This window comes from Limanda limanda, chromosome 4 (assembly GCF_963576545.1).
Source record: "Limanda limanda chromosome 4, fLimLim1.1, whole genome shotgun sequence".
Classification (NCBI taxonomy): Eukaryota; Metazoa; Chordata; class Actinopteri; order Pleuronectiformes; family Pleuronectidae; genus Limanda; species Limanda limanda.
Window position 1 is genome coordinate 8,731,144 of NC_083639.1, and position 25,228 is coordinate 8,756,371.

At 41.7% G+C, this 25,228-nt stretch overlaps 2 protein-coding genes across 4 annotated transcripts; one reads left to right on the forward strand and one right to left on the reverse strand.

Annotated features, from left to right (window-relative positions):
- The first annotated feature begins 1,176 nt into the window (after positions 1 to 1,176).
- Positions 1,177 to 5,938, forward strand: prkar2ab (protein kinase, cAMP-dependent, regulatory, type II, alpha, B). Its single transcript, XM_061069555.1, has 10 exons — positions 1,177 to 1,414; positions 1,847 to 1,882; positions 1,968 to 2,107; positions 2,356 to 2,462; positions 3,163 to 3,316; positions 3,557 to 3,658; positions 3,790 to 3,864; positions 3,946 to 4,011; positions 4,576 to 4,714; positions 5,814 to 5,938. The coding sequence occupies exons 1-10, from the start codon at positions 1,177 to 1,179 to the stop codon at positions 5,936 to 5,938; spliced, it is 1,182 nt and encodes a 393-aa protein (XP_060925538.1).
- Positions 5,939 to 7,307: 1,369 nt separating this feature from the next.
- si:ch1073-335m2.2 (msx2-interacting protein) lies at positions 7,308 to 24,934 on the reverse strand. 3 transcript variants are annotated; one of them, XM_061070689.1, is made up of 15 exons: positions 24,720 to 24,934; positions 23,227 to 23,541; positions 19,553 to 20,029; positions 19,285 to 19,439; positions 18,225 to 18,425; positions 17,901 to 18,052; positions 17,681 to 17,806; positions 17,482 to 17,595; positions 17,276 to 17,389; positions 17,091 to 17,191; positions 9,616 to 16,912; positions 9,196 to 9,264; positions 8,902 to 9,096; positions 8,637 to 8,795; positions 7,308 to 8,318 (listed from the first exon to the last, which is right to left on the reverse strand). In XM_061070689.1, the coding sequence occupies exons 1-15, from the start codon at positions 24,800 to 24,802 to the stop codon at positions 8,187 to 8,189; spliced, it is 9,690 nt and encodes a 3,229-aa protein (XP_060926672.1). In that variant the 5' UTR covers positions 24,803 to 24,934; the 3' UTR covers positions 7,308 to 8,186. The 3 variants fall into 3 exon arrangements, with proteins under 3 accessions (XP_060926672.1, XP_060926671.1, XP_060926673.1); XM_061070688.1 differs by having other exon boundaries at positions 17,681 to 17,821; XM_061070690.1 differs by lacking the exons at positions 23,227 to 23,541; positions 24,720 to 24,934 and adding an exon at positions 21,556 to 23,221 and having other exon boundaries at positions 17,681 to 17,821.
- Between the last annotated feature and the right edge of the window lie 294 nt (positions 24,935 to 25,228).

Below are 25,228 nucleotides of genomic sequence, written 5' to 3' on the forward strand. Positions count from 1 at the left end.
TTTATATTGAATAAAATAAATATTCAATTATTAAAGTTGTGTGGGACTTTTCCAAATAAATGACAATAAATAATAGTTCACACAGAGCTGATGACGGCAGTAACGGGCTCATCTCACTCTCCCCGAGTTTTAAATCTCGTGGCGATGCTGGCATTCCCACGTTTTCCCCCACGTTCCAATCAGGAGCATTTCAAGGGACCCCAGGCAAAAGAAACCAGTCTCAAAGTTATTCTTTTACTATCAAAATAAAAACAAAGTGCTTATAGTGTTGCTGTATAACAGTAAATTGGTAAAGTTTAAGTGCAAGACCCAATCACCATTCCAGGTACATCATACACACACATATAGACGTTGTCGTGTTCAACCAAACTTCTGACATTACAAAGCTTCAGGCAGACAGTTGGTGGCATGGGGTCTCGAGAAGGGGTCTCCACCCTGCTGTTGGTGCAGTCTCCTGTACACAGGAGACTGATATTCTTTACTATATTTATTTTTATTCATATTTATTTTTGCTTGTTTAATAGTTTGAGCATTGCCAGAAGAGAGCTTGTGACCCAAGCATTTCAATGCCAGCTACTGCTATATGTAATTGTTGTGCAAATGACAATAAACTCTTGAATCTTGAACGCTCTAAATACCCTGTTAATACACAAATACACTCTACCTAATATTCATTCAAAGTAGTCAGTGTGTCAGGACATGGATGTAAGCTGCAGATTAACTGGTACAACCCACCTATAACATTTTGAGATTGTTTGAGTTTCAATTTAAAAACATACATCTCTATGAGAAGTATTTTATGCAATTTTGGTTTAACAATGTTTTGGTTTTGCAGTTGTCGACATTAAAACACTTCTCTTTGTGTTGTTTCTTTGCCAAATCGCCAGGTTCGGAGGCGTATTTCATCGACAGCCTTTAATTAACTGCGGTGAAAAGTCCAGGTCAATACTTTCCAACCAGCTGTGCTGAAAACAGAAATCAATAAGCTGCTGGAAGCGTGAGAGAGAGCAGCACAAAAGGAGGAGGAGTCAGTGGTGATGTGCGCACAGATGATTCTTCATCAGATCTGCAGCTGATGCTCAGATCTGACATTTCAGAGTAAATGCACAGGTTCCTGTAGAGGTTATAGGTTTATTGTTGACGCTACTCTAACCTCTGACCTCTGAACTTTGAATAATGAGTAATGTGGAGATACCTGCTGGTTTAAAGGAGCTTTTACAGGGATACACTGTGGAGGTGCTTCGCTGCAGGCCGCCAAACCTGGTGGCATTTGCAGTGCAACATTTTACACAACTTCTGGAAAACCAAAGGAACCAGCCAGCCAAGAAACACAGACCAGCGAGAAAAGAAGTCTCGTTTGAGCTAAACAAGTCCCCAAAGGATGATGAAGAGGAGGAGGAGGAAGATGACATTAGTGAGTAGTGCTACGTGGTTTTGTTTGTTTTCTGCTCAATATAGTTTAACTTGAGAAAATAACACCTAACAACAAAGATTCACACTGTCAGCGTCAACCATAGGAAATTGTTCTCTGCAAAAAAAATTTTAGACTTCAAGGTCACAGTTTAGCAAACGTCCACGTACACAAAAGCAGGATTATATTCTGTTTACTGACAGCTGCAGCTACAATAAGAAAATCCTGTGATAAAGAATAAATCCATTATCCATAAACAATTCACCATGCACGTAAAATACATACAGGGCATGTGGTATTCATGTATATATTTTATAACTTTCTCTACTTGTTTGCAGAAAAGTGAATATGTACAATGTTAAGATGAGAAGAAACAAACTTATTATAGACCTGTCAAATTGATTGTAATAAAGTCTGCATCATCTGTCTCTGCAGAGTCGACCATCGGTAAATACAGTCGCAGAGTTTCAGGTCAGTCACTGGAACATCACGTGTGATGAATATTAACTAATGAGGACCAGGCCTCTGTGTTTTAAACTGGCTCTTCCTGCTGCAGTTTGTGCAGAGGCCTACAACCCTGATGATGATGAGGACGATGACACGGAGCCTCGGGTTGTGTATCCCAAAACAGACGAGCAGCGACGCAGACTTCAGGACGCCTGCAAATATATTTTACTCTTTAAAACTCTGGAGGGGGTAAGAAACAAACTTGGTTATTAATGATGAATAAAAGAATATATTCCATGGTTCTATTTAGTGTTAATTTGATGATATATAGTTGTACAAATAGTTGTTCAGACACACAAACATATAATGTGTATATTCTCCTGCTCTTCTTTTTCTTATTTATGTCTAACATCTTGATGGGTTTGTTACACAAAGCTCTTTGAATCCCTTTGTTGTCAAAAGATGTTTTACACCTAAACCCGCCTCACGTCTTCCAGGAGCAGTTTTCTGAGGTTCTGGACGCCATGTTCGAGGTGCTGGTCAAACCTCAGGAGCACATCATCGATCAGGGAGAAGACGGAGACAATTTCTACGTCATAGAGAAGTGAGATGATGTTTTTTTCCTCGGGGTCTAGACACTGATGATGGTTTATGGGATCAGATGAGATGAGTGGACTGGGTAAGGAGACTGGAGGTGACTGAGTAGAAGGAGGAGGAGGAGGGTCAGAGCAAATCACTGAAATGACACCTGACAGTGACGAAGAGGAGAACAGATTTAAAGTCTGACAGTGACATGGTTGGCTGATTGAGATCATGGCAACATTTGATTGGATTATCGTTAACATCCAAAAGTCCGCTGATTAGAGGAAACTTGAGTGAGAGAGAATTGTGGATGAACAAGACAAAGAAAGTCTGAATGATTGAACTTACGCTTTGCTTCATTACAATCCAAATCCAGTTGAAAAACAAATAATAGCTTACTAAGCAGTAATAGCCTTTTAACACACAGGGTAATGACAAAAAACAATATTAACATTACATATCATGATTTAAGACAAATGGCAGCGGGAACAAAAGGAAGAGTTCTTGAATTTGTGGAGGTCCATTATCCTGTAGAGCTCTGACAGGTCGTCGATTTTATTGCACTGTGTTTTTAAGGTTAATAGATTCAATCAAATTGGAATAAGAAATTCTTATGATGACGGTGTCAACATTAAAATTACAGAGCTTCGATGCTAAACTAGACGATGTTGAGTCAGTCAGATAGTGACCTCCCTGTTTTCTCTGTGTGCTAACATTTCCAGCGGTGTGTATGATATTTTTGTGAAGAAGGATGGAGGGGATTTGTGTGTTGGAAAGTACGATAACAAGGGGAGCTTCGGTGAGCTGGCTCTGATGTACAACACTCCACGAGCTGCCACGATCGTCGCTACGCAGGACGGCGCCCTGTGGGGCCTGGTGAGTCATGAGGGGGAGAGAAAGTCTTCCTGGTTGAACTTTCACTAAACTGCATTTGTGACCAAAAAACCTGAAGTAAATTATGTCTTAATGTTAGATTGCAAATATCACATTTATTGAAAGTAAATGCAGACATTAGAAAATCTTACGCTGAGGTGGAGCATTTAGGAACATCTACAAGTCCACTGAAATACATTCAACTGAATAATGATTAAACACTAAACACATTTTCTTTTTTAGGATCGAGCCACGTTTCACAGACTGATCGTGAAAAACAACGCAAAGAAAAGGAGGATGTACGAGGCCTTTATCGAGTGTGTTCCTCTTCTGAAGTCTCTCGAGGTTTGTGATCGGACAACTCAACCTCTACACAAACAACATAATCATTGAATACATGGTAGTTTAGTCGGCTTGTGCGTCAGGTCAATTCAGGCATTTGACTTGTCATCACGCTTCGTTTTTCTTGTCCCAAGCTCGCTGAGAGAATGAAGATCGTTGATGTTTTGGGAGCACGTGCGTTCAATGATGAAGAGCGAGTAATAACACAGGTACAGCTGTGGGAGACGTGTTGAACGTATGTTTATTGAATGTTGATGAGATTAAATGAACACGTGTTTCTGTCCCTGCAGGGGGATCAGGCCCACTGCTTCTACATTGTGGAATCTGGAGAGGTGAAGATAATGATTAAAAGCAAAGTGAGCACAATCTTTAATATTATAACTGGTTCTACTTTAATTATAACTGAAGCTTTTTTCATTTTCTAAAATGTCATGTTATTTTAGTTTGTCTTGAATGTGATATCTTAAGGTCAGCTTGGGCTAATGTCCTGCAGTGTGGTTACAAAATTCACTAAGGCTCAAAGATGAACTGATTAGATTTTGGTGGTAGATGGTCCAAAGGTCACTGTGATCTCAACACCTCAGGAACAGCTTGAGGAGATTTCTTCACATTTATTACAAACGTTCACTTGGAGTCCAAGAAGATATTATTATTTTTTAGTGGTCGAAGGTCAAAGGTTACAGTGACCTCCTGACTTGTGAATGTTATACATCAGGAACACTGACACAGAATTTCATAACATTTGCTGAAGGATGACCTGATCGGACCTGAAGGTGGAAAACGGTAATTCTAGTAATCTATGTATTTCATTTTTTGGCATTGGGTCATTACTTCTTTATTGTGTCTGGTAATGTATACATGTATATAACGTCACAGTGCTAAGTGAGTGCAGCAGTCTCAGGTGTCTCTGTGTGTCCCAGACGCAGGCGAGCCAGCAGGACAGTGCGGAGGTGGAGGTGGCTCGCTGCACTAGGGGGCAGTATTTTGGAGAACTTGCGCTGGTCACCAACAAACCTCGAGCAGCTTCAGTTTACGCGATGGGAGAAACCAAATGCTTAGGTACGTCTCATTGTTTTTCAGGAGCAACAGCACAGTTCCTTAAAACTCTGCCTTTTGTTTTGAATGAAAGGTGCTGTAGTTCAGGTTGGGGGGCTGAGGGTGGCTGGATGTGGCTGAGATCAAAATCCACACAGTCACTGTCTGTTCTACACAGAGGATATCATGGACTTGTATTCAATAGTTTACTCTTAAGTGCTCGGAAATATATGTATATTATGTAAATCATGTAAATGTATAATAATAATAATTATTGTCATTATGGATGGGTTACTGAATGGGTCTATTGAGCACCGACCCAGTGGCCTGAGGCAACAGGAAGCCCTAGAGCCTTTGTTTTAAGTGATTATTGATTTTTTTGTATGAAAGACTACAAACAGACAAAAAACAAGCACAAAATGATCAGAAGGAGACAAATTCACAGCCAGAGATGCAACGTGACTACAGTGATGAAAGCGAAATGACTACAAAACACACAAAATGACCAAAAAGACACTTGGAGGACGACAGAGAAACAAACTCAACCACAGAGATGGACAACGGCCACAGACACCCTATTCAGTTGACAGTAGAAATTGCAGTTAAGCTTGAAACATAACTCCTCCCACAAATTAGACTTAATAACTAACTTGTGATTCTGCAGAGATTTGATGAGATCAACATCTACAGTCATAGAATTTAGATTTAAATTAAAACACATCAGATCATGGGAGTAAAGTTAGATTCTAATTCTGAACAGACATTTGATGCTGCATTTTGGTACTGGACCAATTTTGAAAACTCACAAATGAACACTTCCATAAAGAATTAAAACTTATACATGATTCCAGGAAGTAGACAGGGACTTGAATTCACTGCACAGGCTTCAATGAATCAGGATCTCTGCTGTTTCACTGTGATAAAATAACCATAATATCCACAGATCATTGTTAAATATATACCACATATGTTTTCCCTTGAAATCCTCATTTGACACTATATCGATCCACTGCAAATGACAAATGTGTAACAGTGCAAGTTCATACCTTTGTTTGTTGTTAATGGAAAATAAAACACCTGAAATGGGAAAACATTACTCTAGATGTCTGTGTTTTTCCTCTAGTCATCGACATCCAGGCGTTTGAGCGTTTGCTGGGCCCTTGTATGGACATCATGAAGAGGAACATCTCCCAGTATGAAGACCAGCTGGTGGCGCTGTTCGGCTCCAGTGTGGACTTGAAACACTAGGTTATGAATATTATAAATCATCAATTTTATAAACGGTCTTTGTACTGGTCCTGCACCAGTCTGCTGCTGACTGGTCAATATGTTGAAGTAGAACAAACTATGTTTATATTTTATCACCCAAAGCAAAACTAATGCTTGATTACACCTGACTGATGGATTGAGTCAATGTAACACAGATGGTCTGTATTTAAAAAGAGCTTTTCTAGTCTTGTGAACACTCAAATTACTATTTTGTCATTCACATACACATTCATACAGGGCATCTACATTGCAGCACTTTCTCTCTCACACATCACTTGCCCAAGGACACTTCGGCATGCGGAAAGGGCAAGACGGGTATCAAACCACCGACCTCCTGTTTTACCTCTAGTTATTTCACTGGCAGGTCAGGACAATGGAGATATAACTTTGAGCCAGTAACCCTCCCAACCTAGAGTACAATACACCCTCAGATTCCTGACTGGTTGATGATTGCATGAAATGTCGCAACTTTCTATGGAACCTTTATATAACTCCTGGTTAAACATTTCACTTGTTGTTCGTGTTAAAACACAATTTGACATGTCACAATAGGAAAACCCCAGGGAGGTGACTCCGTTCTTTACTCAGGACACCATTACTCCACTACATCTTCATGTAGAAAATAGTTAGTCTGCTATTATTGACATTACAAACCTTTGTATGTATATAACCTTTAAAATAATTAGATTGAGCAAATACTGTTTTATTAATTTACTTAAGTATTTGTTTCTAAGTTCTCCAAAATATTGAAATTACATCTTATCAACCGCCTTCAGTATTTACTTACGTACCAGGTGCTGACTCATTGTCCATTTGCACAGCAAAGGTGGTCGTCAGCAGCTGGTAACAACCTCCTCTCATTTACTTTACCTGTTGTGTGACATGAAATCTATACATAAAAATGTACATACACTATTTGACAAGTCTCGGATGTAAATCAGATGAAATAGATTGTCTATTACAACAGCCCTGCAGTAAATGTTACATTCTCAAAGGTTAAAATATTCAGTTTTAGACAAGTGTGGATTTAAGTGGAAGCTATTTCTGTATTTATATTATTCTGAATTATCATTGGAGTGTAAGCTGAATAAGAGAAACCCCTTTACTTATATCACAATACCGTTCAACAGCTGCCTCCTCCAATGATTACAGTTGAAACACCAAGAAAGTTTAGCAAAATCTTAACATTGTAACTGTCATTTTTATTGATTTTACTGAACTGCATAAGTTTGTGGACTGTGTACCTAATAAACTGTTTATTTATTAAGAGTATATCTCATTGAAAATATTAACACTCTTTTGCAAAAACCCATGACACAATAAAATAAAAAAGATTGTTTCTTAAATATTCAAATTTTCTGGAGTTTGTTTTATTTGAGTTACAAAATCTGAAGTGCCATCAGCGGACTCCACTGGAGAGTCTGCCAACCTTCTTGAGTTACAAGTATTTACACCCAAAAGTCATTATCCATCAAAATTTTCCACACTGTGCTCCGGTTCTCCCCAGAGTTCAAATCTCTGTTGTCCAAGTTCCATAGTCAAAGTTTAAATATTTAAAATATTTACAAAGTCCTGTATTCAAAAACTCCCAAATCATACTGTAGCTTGTTCAATGCAAAGACAGGTGCCGGATGTGGGACTGCGTGAGTAGTGGGAACATGAGCAGAGCTGGTGGAATTAAAAGGATCTGTTAAACAAACATGGTCCTGTACAGGGTCTCTGTTAATTCTTCCTCCTCTAAAGAAAACCTGGATGAGGAGGTCTGTTTATGATTATTTAAAATTACACATTGAAATGTCTTTTTAGCCATTGTGGTGCAACAGCCTCTATGATCCTCTCTCCCGAAGAAATGAAGAGGACAATCAATAAAAAAATGACAGAAAAAAAAGGCCACCCAAATATTCACGCTTGTTCATCAAACATTCTGATTATTTTTTTTCAAAGCATCTCTGAACATTAAAATTAAACTCCAATAAATAGAAATACAGCAGAGAAATGGTCAAATAAGACTGATTCTGGTTCGGTCCATCCCTGAGTTCTTTTGAGAAGGACAAAAATACCAGACAGGAGTGACAAAAAAAGACTGATGAAAAAAGGAAAAGAGTTGATGGGTGTATCCTACACATTCCTATTGTGTTCAGGAAAAAAAATATTCTCATATTCCTCTGGTTTCCTGAGGCGCATCGTCGAGAACATTCATCTGTGGGACAGTTCCCATCAGTGAAGATTACACAGAGGTGATGACAATCATGAGGTGTGGCGAGATGCTGGAGATCCGGTTGAGGAGGTCAGGGGCGACCTGGGATAAGTGGCTCTCTGAAAATTCACACGGTGGGAAGATCTGTAGCACGTAGGCGGGCTGAAAAATCAAAAACAAGGGGAATCCTGATTTATACATGTGAATTTATAGAGAATGAACACATTTGCTATCTGGTAATATGCATAGTTTATAACAGTAAACAACAATCCATATGATTCATGCATGGAAAATAGGTGCAAGATTAAAAAAAGACTTTATAAGACAAATGAGAATTTTTATATGATGTATTTTGAGGGTGCATTTCTCTTCGTATGTGTGAGCTCACCAAGATAATCTAATACCAATTATTAACATTTTTATAAGTTAAAGAATGTGATTGCAAACAATAATCTTTACTCATAAACCAGGCTATCTCACCTGATTGGAACCTGGGTTGGGGATATTGATGATACCAGCAGCCAACTTTGTCTGCAAGTAGTTGATAAAAGCAGCCTTAAGAGCTTGAGTTTGATTCAGGACGTCGTCTTGATCTCGTCCACATGGTAGAGCGAGGAGAAGACAGTATTCACTTTCCCCCTGCAGATGGAAATAAGTTGTTATCAAAGATAAAATTATATTAGCAGACTCAATTTAGTAAAAAAAAGGGTGTACTCAATTGGGAGTTATTTAAAAACACACGTACTGTCATTCTTCTGGCTACACTCTCAAGTTGTGAAACCTCGAGTCTCATTCTCTGGACAATTCTAAGCATTGCACCTCCTTCTTGTAAGGGCAGTGATCGATGAGCCAAAACTTTGTTGCCACAGACAAAATGCAGTTGGACTGCAGCTGTGTCATTCTTCAGCGCCAGCAAGCCTTGCCACACGATGGGGTATTTCTGTTTAGACATGAGACAAAACAAAAGCAAGTGTGTCAGACAAAGCCGGCTTTGATTCAGACGAACAAACATGAAAACAATTGTGACAACTTGTCTCACCGTGAGCAACTGCACCATATTAGCAGGCTGCGTCATCTTGCTATCTGGTTTTGCCTGGAGTTCTGTACCCTGAGGATTCAACAACATAAGAGCATTGTGTCATGAGCAGCTTCTGTAACATGAGGATATCAATTCACATTTACACTCTGTTAACAGGAACATGTATATGTGATAATGTGGAGTTTCTGTAGAAATCGTTTTAAAAAGGTCTTGAGAGCTGTTGAACAGTTTTGCATTATATAGATGTTTGTCTCATATGAAGTCGACCCTCACTGATATACGGCAGGTGGATAAAATAGTGCAATGGCTCTTGGTGTAATGTAATTAAATCTTGATGAAGGTAGGTTTTGTTGCAAGAATGTCAAATTAGTTTTAGGTGTATCTGATTATCTTGTATGTTAACAACATAAACAAACTCACGATATTTGGGGTGACGTTCAGTGGTGGCTGGTTAACAGGAGATGTCTCTGGTAGTTGGGAATGGATGCCTCTTGGGTTTGGGTACATCCCTGTGTACTCTGAGAATGAACCACTGGGCCCTGGTGCCATTAGCTGTACTCTCTGGGGAGACGCCATTGCTGGTCCACATTGACGCATGACCATCACTCCATCTTTAGGAAGAGGGGAGTGGGGCCTCTTTGCATCTAATGGCTTTGTAATATCCTTCTCAGACACACCTTTAGGCAAAGCATGGGGTCTTGGCGACAGGGGGGGAATCTCTTGAATGTGTCCAGAATGTGGGTCTTGGGCTGAACGCTCTCCCTGTTGGTGCATCAGCACACGCATGTCTCTCGGTGCCATGTATGTTTCCAACTGGACTCCACTTCGCAATGACCCACGAGGATCTGACTGCAAAGTCTCCAGTTTGAGCTGTGTGCTCGGTTGTCTTCCTGCCATATGGAAGTGTCTGGCTTCTTCCTGTTCCCCATCATGACTCCTCAAAGAACCAGGGTTTACCTTGAGAACCTTGTCTCTGCCAACAGCTTGGGGTGAAGCTGGCCGTTGCTGCATTGGACCAGACCAGGGAGACGGCTCACTATGCATCCCATAGCTCATCACAGAGAGAGGTGGAGTATTGACACGGACATCTTGGACAAGATGGCCCACTGGAATTGATTGGGGAACACAGTGAGGAGACATCCGCCCCAAGCCTCCAGGCACACTGTGAGGTGGCATGATCACTGTCTGCTCTGGATGATGTACACCAGTAATAAACTGCTGCATGGCAGGAAGTCCAGTGGATAACATCACTGGAATGCCTTTAGGGGAGGAGGAGCCTATGGGTGAGGACACTTTAGTAAATGGTGAGTGTGGATGACCTGACTTTCGTGGAGATCGTGGTTCTTGTTTGACCCCACTGAGATGTGAAGGAGCTCTGTCACCAGCTGCTGAAACAAAACTGACGTGGTTGCCCGGTGGAGAGGGCAAATGGGGGCTGATAGATGGACTTATAGCAGATGTCCAAGATGGTTTAGCTCCATCAGTACTATGAGAATCAGCACTGTCCATTTTCTTTTGATGTTTCAAGGGCATGTAATCCTGATGGTAGCCTAATACTTGCTGGTTACCCGGTGTGAGACGCTTCACTACTCCTTGAGGTCCAGACTGATAAGCTGATTCAATCTTTTCCAAACCACAGCTTTCTTGTTTGACAGATAAAGCGGACTGCGTCTTACCAGGATGCCCATGATCTGCCTGCAGTGAAGACCCCTTCTGAAGTCCTGACTGAGAATGACCATACATTTCCTGTTTTATCTGGGGCATTGACACCAACTGCTGAGATTCCATGTCACCAGCAGTTGCTTGTGGGATCTGACTTATTTTCGCACTAATCCGCTGAGGTCCCTCTATTTTCTGGCCTGAGTGGCTCAATACAACCACTCCTTCAGATGTATTTACCCTCAGACCAGGGAAGGATCCCACACCAAGGGTGGGGCTCTCAACAATGAAACGGGAAGCACTTCCCCCCTCATCACCTACAGATTGCCCATGGTATGATCCAGTATCGTCTTTACTGGGCCTAAAGCTAGATTTGGGTAGAGTCATGTCCACACAGGGATTTCCAATACTCATGTTTACTTTGTTTTCAGGCTCAGGAGGGTTACATACACGACTGATAACAGAGGTTGCAGTGGAGGCAATGACCGAGATCACAGACTTTGTCTCAGGGGATGGCAGCGTGACAGGAGGTCTAACAACTGACGGGGCTGAATGAGCAGCCATTCTACTATCAGGTAGAGGTGACTTATTTGGCACAATAGCTGATGGAGTATTACTTTCAGATTGGTTCTGATCTCGGAGGGGGGGTAGGTTACTCGAAAAAGAACTGCTGACCGGCAGTGAAATGTTTTTATACTTCATGAGTATCTGTCTCAAGTCACTTGTACCATGTTCAGTTTCCATGTTTTCAGATTCCAAGGGTAAAGGCGGGTTTTCCTTTGAAGTCAACGTCACAACAGGGGAAGCGGAAACACCTGCATCTTTAGACAGTGGGCGCCAATCTGTAGGAGAAATAGAAATTCTACTTGTTTGCAGTGGTCTAATATTGGGCTTATTTGCAAGAGGAGACAAGGAAGGGGAGATGCACTCAGATGGCAGCTGCAGAGGCTTTGGGCATATTGGACTCTTAGACAGAGGGTAAGCAGATTTAGGATGTTGAATTTGTTCTTCAGAAGATGATTCAGACTCTGCATTGACATCAGTAGCCTTGACAACGGAAGGCTCGGGTTCTGGTTTCCAAGTAGTAGGAGTTATAACCGTTGCAGTTGCTGACGGAGGTGTCTCAGACACAATCATTACACCAGAGGCTACGCTCTCTGTGACTGTAGCTGTCACTGCCTCACTTACAGAAGGTCCTTCCTTTATATCCTTTCTTACTTGCTTTGGGGTTTTCTGCCGTTTTGGGGTTTTAGGTCTGCCTTTGGGGCCCTTTTTAGGCGTGGTTTGAAAAACAGGTTCCTCCTGTATGGGGGGCGTTTTCGTTTCATTTTCTTCGGCCTTGGCAGGATGAATGACGTCTTGCATATCAGACTCGGGTGCTATATCTGTTCTTTGTGGAGGAGGCTGGGTTACGGACACAGGTATATCTTCAGGTGTTATTGAGTAAATAGCAGCCATGAGTTCTGTCTCGCTAGCTGGATTTTCAGATTTTTCTTGATCTGGGTTTTTTAAGTCCGCCTGTGAAACAGCTGGTGTTTGTAGTTCACCTGGAAAGTCTGGATTGGCAATGTTCTTCAGAGCCTGCTCCAATTCAAGCTCTTGTGAAATTAAGCTTTTTGGTGTTTCCAGGACCTCTTCATCTAAATCAGCATTTTCCTTTACTACATTATGGGCTTCCCCTTTAATAGAGTCAGTGCACTTTGAAACAGGATCACTGTGTTCACCAGGTTTGAACTTTGAACTGTCTTCTTGAGACCCTAGTTCATCTAATTGAAGAAGGTCTTTCACCTCAGTTACATTTAGTCTTATTTTGAGGTTCTTGAGGACAGGAGACCTGGGAGTCCTTGTCAACTTGGTTTTTCCTCTAACAATCTTCTCTTTTTCTGAGGTCAGATTCTCTACTAAGACTGAGGTATCTGTCTCTTTTCCATTTGATTTACCCTCACTGGTCACATCTTCATCTTTGCCCAATTCTCTTCCTGGTTTTTCTTTCTCCTCTTTTGTTTGGTCAACTTTAGTTGATGGATCTTCTTTACTTGAACTTGATGAATCTTGAAAGGCCAATGGATCTTCCTCTGTGAAATCCATTTCCTCATCGTCATCCTCTGTCATCTCAGTTTTGTCCCCCTTCTGTGTTAATCCAGAGCTAAAGGATGTGGACATCTGATTTGTTGAACCCTTTGTGATAAGAGGCGATGTTTTGCCTTTTGATCGTTCGCCACTTTCTGATTCATTTGAATCAGTTTCTTTATCCGTTTTGGGTTTGTCCACTTTAATAGTTGTACCATCATCACCGTGTCTGCGATTTTTGGGAGGACGGCCCCGTTTATTTGCAGGGGCTGGAGCAGGAGGATCCTGCTCAATGTTTTGTTGATGTGCTGCTTCTTTGTCTGTACCTCGCTTTCTCGCAGAACGTGGAGACTCTGTAATTTCTTTTCCAGAACGAACAGGTGCATCATCTTCAACGGGGGTAGCATACACAGACCTAACATTTCTTCGCCTGGCTCTGCCTAAAGATATGCTTTGCTCTGACATATCAGGGTCTGATCCATGGATAGGAGATTTGCCTGTGGACCTTGATTCAGCTCTGGGGGATGATCCACGTTTCAGTTTCTCTTTGTCTATGCGCTCACTTTTGCGAGTAGCTTGTTTCTCAGAGGCCGACATGACAGGAATAACTTGAGCAGGGGATTGCTTGCATTTTTTATTTTTCTCTTTTGTTTTATGCTCTTTCTGCGGTGACACTGGCTCATCATTTTTGTCATCGAAAGGAATATGAACTTTACTAACTTGAAGTTTATTTTCTCCATCAGGCTCAGGTACTATTTTACAAGTGGAATGTATCGCTTTCTGGACATCCCCCTCATCTAGATAACCTGATGGTATGGGACTAGTGGCTACAGGCACTTCTGGTTGTGTCATCTCAAGATCCATCTCTGGTTCTAAACTGATAACAAGCTCATCCTGAGAACTCTGGCATGGTGTTGCAACCACAGGTTTTACATCCTCAGGAACAAATTCCAATTTCACTTCAAATGGAGAAATCTTACATCTATCCAGCGATGGACTGGGTTCGGATGATACAACAGGTGCAGGTTCTGATTCAGAAGTCTCAGCTGGCGGGGTGTGAATGGGTACTATATATCTATTTTCCTTCATCTCTTCCTTTATCTCTTCCTTTATGAAAGGCACTTGAGGATATGGATCAGGGGCTGGATTTAACGCAGCACATTTGTCTTCTGGTGGAGGAAAGTCCTTAACCACAGATTGGGTGACAGACACAGGTGCAAGTTTGGGTTCAGAAATTACCTCTTGAGCTGGACTGATGGGTTTAATTTCGGGCTCCATTATAGATCCTATTGTTTCAGGTGGCTGTAAAATTGGCTGCTCTTGAACCAGCACTTTTCCCACTTTACCCTTATATGTGACCGTTGGGTCTCCTTTTGCCTCTGGCTGCTGTTGAGTTTTATTCTTCTGCTGTTGCAATCGTGTGAGTTCCAAAAAACGACTCTGGAAAAGTACAACTGGCCCAGTTTCAAGTTCACCATCTGCTATACCTTGCTGACTAAGTTGCTGGTTTTGAGCATGCTCAGGTTCTTCATGTTTTCGTTCCAAGTGTTGAAGACGACGCGAATCCAGCTCGAATACGGGGCTATGAAGGAAGCGGGAGGCAAATAGTTCCCTCCTTTCATGCTCCTCTGGCTTAGGTTCTTCTTTTCTGTCATCAAGTTTGTCTTCAGATCCACTTCGAATCTTTTTCTTTTTCATGTACCAAGAAGGTGTAGGCCTTGGCGCTGATTCTACTTTCTCAGTATCTTTTCTGTTGCGTAAACCTGCAAAGTGAGAATCGTAATCTAAAAAAGACCAGTTATCCTCTCTAGAAGATGAAAGCGATTTTGCACGTTCAAGCAGAGCCTTTGTATCTGGTGTAATAGTCTGGTCGAGTGCAAATGAGTAGAACTTGTTCCTTTCAAGTTGTGCTATCTTGGGGTCTGAAAACCTGTCAACCCTTGGCCTCTCAGAAAAAGGCACAGATGTTGAGGGCACAGATGTGGAGGGCACAGGAGAGTGGGGTTTCGGTTCTTTGTCCTCTTCAGAATCTGATCGCACTTCTCCTGGCTCCAAGTCATGCCAAATACCATATTCCAAACGCTTGCAATTGTGGATGTTTTTACTGAGACTTCTGGAAAAGTTAAGGTCAGGTATCAAGTCTTGTTTAACTCTGCTCTCCCATCTCTTTTGCTGCTCTTCTTCCACACTCAGTATAGGCGTGCTTTGTTTGTTCATTTGTGTGTTATGTGTCCTTTTGAATAAGAGCTCGACATCTGGGTGAATCTTTTCATCAATTCGACTTGACTCCTTTTGAGATGGATCCATAAAGTCCTCATCTGCATGGAGAGAGAGGTGGTGATGTCCTGGAGAGGCGGTGTGGTTCCATTCAGGATCTTCACTTTTTTGTCTAAAGCTCCTGTAGACCCGCTCTTTCTTTGTCCCCAAGTCTGTGTCAAATAGGTCAATTTTCTTTAATTTGTGAGATGGGAAATTATCCGTGACATCTTCAGGGGGCTTTCCAACTTCATGCACAAGACTGCGATGCTCCAAGTCCTCCATTTCACTTCCTTGAGGACTATCTGGTTTGTGAGGTTTGTCAGACTCGCGCTGCTGTTGCTGGTTTAAACGTCTATTTTGCTCCATTTGCTTCCGGTAACTCTGAGACAGGTCAATGTCAACATGGTCTTCCTTTTTCTTGGGGCCTTTGTCAGTGTCACTATTCTGACCACTAAGTTTAATAGCAACATGGTGTGCTTGTTCTCTTGAATTCCCTGGTTCTGCAACCCCCTCATGTGAAAACCTTCTCGATGAAGTGTGCCCCGCATGGCGTTTTGACTCCAAAGTGTCTACGGATCCCTCCGATTTTTCTCTTTGTCCTCTAAGGTCTTCTTGACCATCTTTTTGAGTGCTACTTTTATCAACTTTGAGTCTTGAATCTTTTCGTTGTGATTCTTTGTGTTTATCAGTGTCTGACTCTTTCAAATATGTGGAACTGGTACCTAAGTCAGAGGACTGATCCTCATCCTCATGTCTGCTTCTCTTCTGATGAACAGTCTTTCCACCAGAATCAGCAAAGCGTCTTTTCCTTGCTGCAAGGCGATCTGAATCCACTGATAAATCTTTTCCGTCACTTCCAGTATCAGACTTGGTATGTTTCTTGAGTCGACTTTTCCCATCCATATCTGGATTATCTCCTTTACTAGTTTCAGATCTTTCAGTTTTCAGAGAGTCGTGATTAGCAGTTGACACCTGAGTTCCAGACACAGAGTCTGCCTCCCCCTTAGATTTCTGCCTGTCATGAGCATCCTGGTCTGATCCTCTTCCTCTTCCAGAGCCTCCTTCAAAACCAGCCTCAAGTTCAGTTTCAGGTACTGGGTTGGATGGAGATTGCCCCTTTGCTTTCCGTGATTTAACCTTCTCAGCTTTGTCTTTGTCAACTTTCTCTTTTCGTTTTCCACGTTTGGTTTTCTCAACACTAGCCAAACGATCAGGTTGACTGCTCTTTTCAGTTTTGTCACTCTTAGAAGAATGGTCCAGCGGAGTCTTTTCCGCTTTGTCAAAGTGTGGTGGTGGTGACATTGAGCTCACACTGCCACTTGGCTCAGACGACTGGCTAAATACCCGTCTCTCTGAGTCTCTGGGAGCACGCTCAGATGGTGAGGGCGATACTGTTGGAGTAACAGGTCTCCTTGGATGGGAGGGGCTCCATCTAGTGCGATCCGCCTCAAAGCGCTCACGCTCTCTTTCTCGCTCTCTTTGAATGTATGTGTATTTTCGAATGTCTTGCTCAAAGGGGTCTCTGTAGTCCCTATATTCTCTTGGGTCTTCATGGTAACGTGGGTCAAAAGGTTCTCCCTGATAATGTTCCAGTTCAGGAAACCGCTCTCGGCTACGGGCAGCATAATCTCTTCGAGCCTCTTCAGTGGGGTAGAGGCCAGGGGTTCGTATGTTCTCATAGTATGCTCTTTCTGCTGTGAATTCATGAAAGGGAGGTCTGCGTTCCTCCCTGGAGTGAACAAAGACAATGGGAAGACCAAAATAATGAATTCTGTTAAGATTAATAATAATTAATAATTTGAAGTTTCATATTCTAATTGGTTGTGACATTTTCCGGGTTATTATAATTTTGAAGTTCTGCAATAAACTATTGACAAGTGCATGCAAAAACAATATCAGCAATTTACCTTCGCTCAGTAGGAACTTCATAAAGGTCTCTGATGTCTTGGCCAGATGCCTGCATAGATCTGTAAAACGCCATCTGACTCTCTTGGCTTGCAAAGTCCACCTATTAAAAATAAATACAAACATTTAAGTAAGTAAGCAGAATGAGTATATCTGACTTAACATCCAAATAGTGGTAATTTCTTACCTTTATTTTATTGCCACCAATCTTCCAGCCTTTGGTCTCCCTTACAGCTGCTTGAGCAAAATCTGTGTTGTTGTACATGACGAGGGCCATCCCTTTCAATCTATCAAACACAACCTAAAAAGAAGAACAAATTGAAGTCACCCTTACAATTTTGAAAATAGCAGTGAGATCAAAAGCAGAAGATCTTTGTTGAGGGAAAACAATACCTTAACTACATGTCCATAGCGACAGAAATGACGGGTGAGGTATTGTTCTGTGATGTTGGTTGCCAAACCATCTAGCCAAACACATGTTGTGGGCATACTCTTCCCAAAACCAAGCTTTAAAAGAAAAACATTCATATTGTATATTAAAACTACATAAAATTGAAAAGATAGACATGTGTTAGTTATTTAATAACCCTACCTTTAGTCTGTTGCTCCCCAGATACTCTCCATCCATCTTCTTTATGGCCTTGCACACACTGCCAATATCAGAATATTGCACAAAGGCATACTGGGGGACTCCATTCACCTTCTTGATGTCGATGTCCTTGAGGAGAAATGACTGACGATTAGAGAAATAACCCATCAATTTAAAAAATTGTTCATATAATTGTGTTAATAAGAAAAAAATGCCAGCTTACCACAATTTCTCCAAACCGCTGAAAGATGTCGAGGAGTTGTTGATAACTGGTGGTCTTCTCAAGGTTACCAATAAACAGTGTCCTAGTGGCCTTTGGGTGGAACTCATCTATCCGCCCATCCAAGGGCCTGAACTCATTTTCACTCTCCGTTTCTGAAGAAAGGAGGAAATGTATCATTTATACTGCAGACATGCTACTCAAGTTCAGGCTCATATTTACCAACATGAGGACCACAAACAGCTTTATGAAATGTTACTTTTAGGGAATTCATCTGTCACCACTATGAATTGCGACAATAAATAATGTATATTTGTCATCACTTACCAGGACCATTCCAGGCAGTGACTTCAATAAGCATGCCAAAGAAAAGCTTTCCCTTGGAAACAGTTAGGGCTTTCTCTTGATCCTCTTGCTGTCTAAAGAACACCAAGCCATAACGGTCCTCCGTTGCTCCATGGATCTGCACAGATGTCACTTTCCCATGTTTCTTGAATTCATGGAAGAGTCCGTCTTTTAAACTTGTGTCTGTGGAGCAAAAATTATATCAAGATCATCTGGAAAAATACTGACCGAAACAGGTGTTAAAAGAACAAAATATAATAATAACCATGAACCAATTTAGGTGCCACTTAAATTATTTGTCCCCAGTTTGCAGATAAACCTGATCATAGAGGGGCAATGGTTTCCATCTTGCAGGCTTTTTTCACTTCACTGTCACTCTAAGCTATTTTAGATTCCTGACTCTTTGCTGAAACACGAAACTGTAACAGATTCTAACGGTGGTGTCAACTGGCTGACACGTTAACTTTGCAATGTTCTGAGTGGTATTTTGACCCATGGTAAAGCCTGAAGTAGCAATACGTCTTTAAGCAGTTACTTATTTTCTGACTGGGACAGTTTCTTACACTTCCTAAAAGTGTGCAAGAAAAGTCAGAATGGACTGAATGAATATAATGCATGCAGTGCCAATTCGTAGGCTCATGTGCACAGCTGAATGGATTCTTGCGGCAGACCATTATATCAGTAAAATAAAATGAAAATTTGCCTTGTGCAACCACCCAGCCCTACTTCCTACTACTTACCAACTGTTGTGATTTTGCTAGGTAAAGTTTAATCAAAAGGTTTTTGACTTCGAGGACAGCAATAATTGAAAAAGAAAAACATTCTTTGGATGTTTTACGTTTCCAAAGTAAATCTGAATTAACTACAGGAGACAAACTGCAACATTGTGGGCTATGATCTTTGCTGTAACTACATGAGTAAAGTGAAACTTGAAAGTATCCCCCCCTTTTTTTTTTTACACACCTTTGACATTTCAAATATATGAATTTTAGATGGATTCATGAACTCTTAGAGGGAGCATATCAAATATATGGAAACGCACCTGTGGAGCGCACTGGTAAGTTTTGAACTTTAATTCCAAAGCTTCTGCGTGGTTCATCGGAGTCCAGCCCCATTGATGACTGAGTAGGGGCGTGTGCAGCCGACGACTGAACAGATCGTGCACGGGACCCATCGCTTGAGCTGCTGTTTGAATCACTGTTAGATAGAAAAACAAAAAAACAAAAAAGAGTAAAAAACAATAGCATACAATGCTTATGTCAGTGAACCCCTTAGACATTGAGTGATATAGGACAAAATGAATGACACACCTGCCACTGCCCGTGCTGCTGGTGCTACTGACAGAATCAGAGCTTGAAGATCGGCTCCGGGACCCAGATCTTGGGCCTCTACCAGGGGACAAAGGAGCTCTTTTAGGCGAATGAGGGGTTTTGGGGGTTTGTCCCATGGTCCGTTGTGGGGAAGGGTGCCTTGACTGTGAGGAATGAGACGATCGGCTGCGCCGATGATGGTAAGTTCTGTCAACACGTCGTCCTCGGTCATCTCTGTACAGGTCACGTCGTGTTGAATTAGTAAGAGTGAAGGGGTCTCGAATTCTAGAGTCAAAATGTGGGTCTGTTGCCTCAAAGCTTCCCCCAACAGCACTAGTCCCAGGGCCAGCAGCAGCAAACAAAGAACGATCACGGTAATATTCAGTGTTGTAGTGACGCTGCCGGTCAAGAGTGCCACTGCGGTCATGGTGTCCATATGGGCTGTGATCATATGCACGTTCACGGGTTTCTGAGCTACTGTGAAGCAAGAAAAGGGGAGAGAGGGAAAAATGGTGATTACAAATCAATAAAAGACAAAACAATTAACAGCAATTGTATGTTTAAAAATCTAGAAAGTTGTCAGATGCAAAATCAATTTAAGCAGCTTAGAGGGATTGTTCACCCAAAAATTTAAATTCACTCATTATCTAGTGACCACTATGCCGATGGTGAGGTGGTTTAAGTGTTTGAGTCCACAAAACCCTTAAGTTTCAGGGGTAAAGAGCATTGCAGCCAAATCCAATACATTTGAAGTAAATGGTGACTGATTTATCATAGGTAAAAAAAAACATTGAACGCCTCAATACTACCTATGTGGTTTCATCCAAGTGTCTGTCAGCCCCAACATTCAGGTTCCACTCGGAAAGGCATAATTTAGACCATGTTTTTAGCCTAAATGTCCTCTGCTATCGTTCCCTGGAGCCACTTTTGTGCATAAATCACAGTGGACATTTAAGATAAAAACATGGTGTAAATGACAGAGTATGGAGCCATTTTCTGTGTTTTGTGACTCAAACACTTTGCCCTCCCCTCCATAGGCATAGTGGTGAGTGGATGAGTGAATTTACATTTTTGGGGGAACTCTCCCTTTAGTAGTGATACAAAGACAGGTGCCAATATATCTAATGTAGATCCTGTAGATTCTCTCTGTGGCTAAATTGTATCACTGTAAATTTTATCAGTTGATTTATTACTATCAAACTGGAACAGTTCACATTTTTTCAAAAAACAAAAACATTTTTTTCAATCTTCTCAGCAACTTACTACATAAAAGGTTGCCTCTTCTTCTAACAAATATGGTGTTTACACCATATGAAATATTTGGTGTTTACAAGATTTTCTGCATACATACTAATTCTATTACGATCTGAAAAAGATTTAAGTCCTCACAGCTGGATAAATAACCAACTCTTCAAGAAAAGAAAATACTGGCACCGTCTGTAAATACGAATGTGACTCCACCCATATCTAAACTGTTAGCAGCCTAAAATGACTTTTCATTCTTCAAAACAAACAAAATGTTATGATGCAGATGGAAGGTTTACCCATACAAACATAACTCAGCGATGCTGAAATTATGTTCTTGCCTCATTCAGTTAATTTAATTTGTAAAAACTAAATCACGTTTGTCTCCTCAGGGAGTTCAAGGGGGCTGATTTCATACTGCTCATAAACTACTGCCGGTGAGAGAAAAAGAAAATATCCAAGCTAAATATTACTCTAATATTTAAAAGTCAAGGAACTGTGTGGTGTGGAAATTCAAAATGCCTTAAAAGAGGTCAGATCAATGTGTTTAATGTGAAACTAATACTCAATAGTACATCATGAGATGCTACGAAACAAATTGACAAACAATAGACAAATAGTATGTAAATATTTCATAAAATAAGTTTTCCGCTTTTGTATAATTGTTTTTCCCTAGAAGCAGTGCAAGACCTAATATTAGACAGGGCACTAAGGAAAGTTAGAGAAAGAAAATATGCAGAGGGCAGAGCAATACCAACCTTTTGGAAAAGAAGTTACTGAAACTAATCCAAATAAAATCTAGGTGGTCAGAATGTGAGAGCCCGAATGGAAAACCAAGAAAAAAAAAATCAAGTGATCTAATTTGGCAAAAACGTTTCTCTTGAATCGCACTGCGCGTTATCTTCATAATTCTGTGGAGGACCAGGCCAGTCGATTGTTGACGTGTAGTCCACAGTTAGGCTACTCAATTCTCTTCACTGGATGGAAAAAATAAAAACAAAAGCAACCACAGATGGAACTCTTTATGGAATTCAGGGCATGTGGGGTGGAAAAATACGTAGAAACATACCTCAATAAATAACTATTAGTTGTTAAAAAAATAAATAAAACAGGATAATTCAATTTGGGGGTAATTCAGCAGACTCCAGGTTGACTAAAGGCATTTGCCAAAATATAAAATACATCCAACTAGATCAGTCTTGCGGAGGTAGTATTTTCCAAATGTTAAGCTTTAAAATGGCATTCAAATTGCCAAAAATGTATTCCACTGGTTAATGTCAAGTAGTTTAACCAGCTTAACACTATGATCATGGCACATAAAATCCTCTTGGGCACGTACAGATGACATAATTCCACAAACCATGGACTCCCTCAGGTGTGTACTGGCAGGTTTCATCTTTCTGTAAGAGCGTTTCAATTTACTTTTAAAAGTAGGCTTCAGCTCTCTGCAACTTCTTTGGGAGTGTTCTTCGCCTCAGCCTTACACAGCTACATCCACTCATGAGTAATCCAAATGAATGGCATCTACACCTATCCATACTACGTTCCACATCAGTACATCCATCATGGGGTATCCTACTGCATACATCCAGGAGGTTAGATCCCATTAAGGCAGCCTTCATGTTTCTTCTTGGCCATCAATCCAAAACCGGATTAGCTCCACAAACTTTTGATGATTGCTGGTGGTTTGGATCCTCAGTGTTCTTGCAAAGTCTTCTTGGTATAACTTCCATATTTGGGACGATGGCAGTGATATAGTTAATCTCACCCTAAAATGATTAAATAGCCATGGAGATAAACACTTATGTCTTTCTTTGGGTGTGAGACGAATGTAAAAATCTTCTATCCACTTGTTCATAAAGTAAATCCAGACAGGGCCGTATCCATAGATGCAAAAATTAGTATTCCAACCATCAACTGTTGCCAAGAGAAAAAAATGACAACCCAAGATGGAAGGTCCTTGATGTAATTAAGCATTACCTGTAAAGATTCTTCAGAGAAAAGTGCATCCTTCAAAGTAGGGATTTACTTCCATCTTCAAACGACTCCATGGACCAAAAAAGTCACTGTTAGATCCCATATTTTAGAGAAAACGTTAAAAAATATCCAAAGTTTCCGAGGTAGTTTCCCACAAAAATGGAATAAATCCAAAACTCACTTGGATATTCCTCACAGATGTAATATCCACACCAGCTGTCAAACCTTGAATTATAGTTACCTTATCAAATGATATTGTGTAGGTAATATACTTAGATCCAGTGGGAATGGCAAGTCGATTATGATGAAAAGTGGAATAATCCCTAAATTACCTTTGTGTAACCACCTTGAGGCATCTATCTCTCACGAATAACCCCGCTATGTGTTTAGGTCTTACACCCATCCAATACCTAGAATCCCCTGGATTTTAAGGGGAGGCCGTGTCCACTTACCCATCTATTCTCCGTTCATAACGTCCTTCTCTGGTGTGAAGGGACACAGGTGGGCCAAACACTGGACCAACTGTTGTCCTAGAGAATCCTGTAACGTCTCGACTGCTCGAGGGGGAGCTGTCTTCGAGGCCCCGAACAGCACTAGGGACTGATCCGGGCTCATTGTAGTCAGTCCGCAGGTCCCTGTCTCCCATTTTGTTGACAGCATTGTGAGCCTTCTGCGCACTTTTGATATCCACAAAATCCACAAACGCTGCAACACCACCCTCTGACCCTCGCTTCCGCAGAACTTTAACACTCTCCACGCGCCCATACCTGAGAGGAAATTACAATGAAAACAAAGAGGAAATTATATACAAACAGGCTATAAATAGTATGAGTGCAACCATTTTTTATACATGCCAAAGTCTGGTAAATCAAGGGAAGAGACAATATTATAATACATTAAAGTAATTATTCAGATGCAACTTTGTGCCACAATACGTTTCCACTAGTTTCCATCTCAACCACTTATCAGGACTAAACTCCTACAGTTATGTTTGCAATTATCACACTGGATGATTGTACTTCAATTTGCAAATATTGTCGGCAGGATTTCTGAACCTCATACCTGTCAAACATCCATGTTTGGCGACTATAAAAAGCAACATCTTTAAAAACACATTTGTCAACAGACCACTTGTACTGTGGTACCAGTCTGACTGAGGACGGATGTATTGATTGTGGATCAGATTCTCTCGGCTGGACTTCACATTAGGTCGCAGACGGTGAAGTCATGTAACGTCATAGTCTTAAATGATTTACGTGACCGACGGAGAGGCTGCAAGTTAAGGCTATTAGCGCTCATTAAAGCCAAATTAGACTCTGACTGGCGGGGCCAAAAACGTCACACTTTACACGTAACTTGCAAACTTTCAACACGAGTATCTCAGCCGAGCTCGGTTGACCGTGTTTAGGTAACCTCGGATTATCAGCACCGTGGGGCTCGCTGTTTGTGGCTTTCCTACATTTCGGTTTTTCTCCAACAACAATGTCAACAGGATAAATAATAACACGGTGGTGACGACGGTTGGAGTGACTAGCATGAGTCATCTGTTGTTGTGTGCCCTGCTTGCACGGCTAACATTAGCGTCGCTTTGGCTCGGAGAGATCATGAAAACGTCTCCACTTCCCACAAAATGGTCGGTTGGTTGGGTGTTAGCTCGGTGGCTAGCACAACTAGCTACCCGCCTATTGACGTTAGCGAAAGTTAGCTAAACATTACAAATTGTACCCGTGTGCATTTCAGTGCTTCTGCTGTATGCATGTCGCCTCTGTGGATGCCACCGTGTTGTGAGAATTCACATGCACCGCACACGAAACACACTGACTCGTAAAACTTAGAAATGCTACCGCTAGCGGTGCTAGCATCGGGCGCAGGCTACGCGGCTAGCGGCGGAGCCACAGCTAGCCCGCGCTGCTCCGCACTCCGCGGATCCTCTTGCGTAACCTACCGTTTGAAATGCTCCACGATCTTCTCCTCGCGGACATGTTCGGGTAAATTCCCCACCCAGAGGTGTCTGGTCTCCCGCACCATGATGCGCTATCCTTCCCCCCTCCACACACATATGCTCGGGCACGTTTCTGATCCCTGCCGGTCGGAGGTCCGCCTGAACAAAATGAACGACGCTGGGTTCCGCACTCGATGAGGCCCGCTGGCCGTGCTCCGTGTAGCTTTAGCTGCGGCTGCGTCCCCGAGCTGGTTCGCGGGAGCGCGCATGAGCCTCGCTCTTGTCAGGTCCGGGTACGAGCGAGGTGCGCGGCCCCGACGCACCAGTGACAGTGAGTGAGCACGCGACGTCTTCAAAGGGATCTCGATTTGTCTGCAACGTCACGAGACGGCGATCAACGTCATCGATCAGTGTTATCGATTATTGTGGAGCTGACGTCATCGATCCGATCATCTTCAACGCGTCAGTGCTGGATACAAAGTCAACTGTTGCGTCAGAGCTCGCTGTGAACA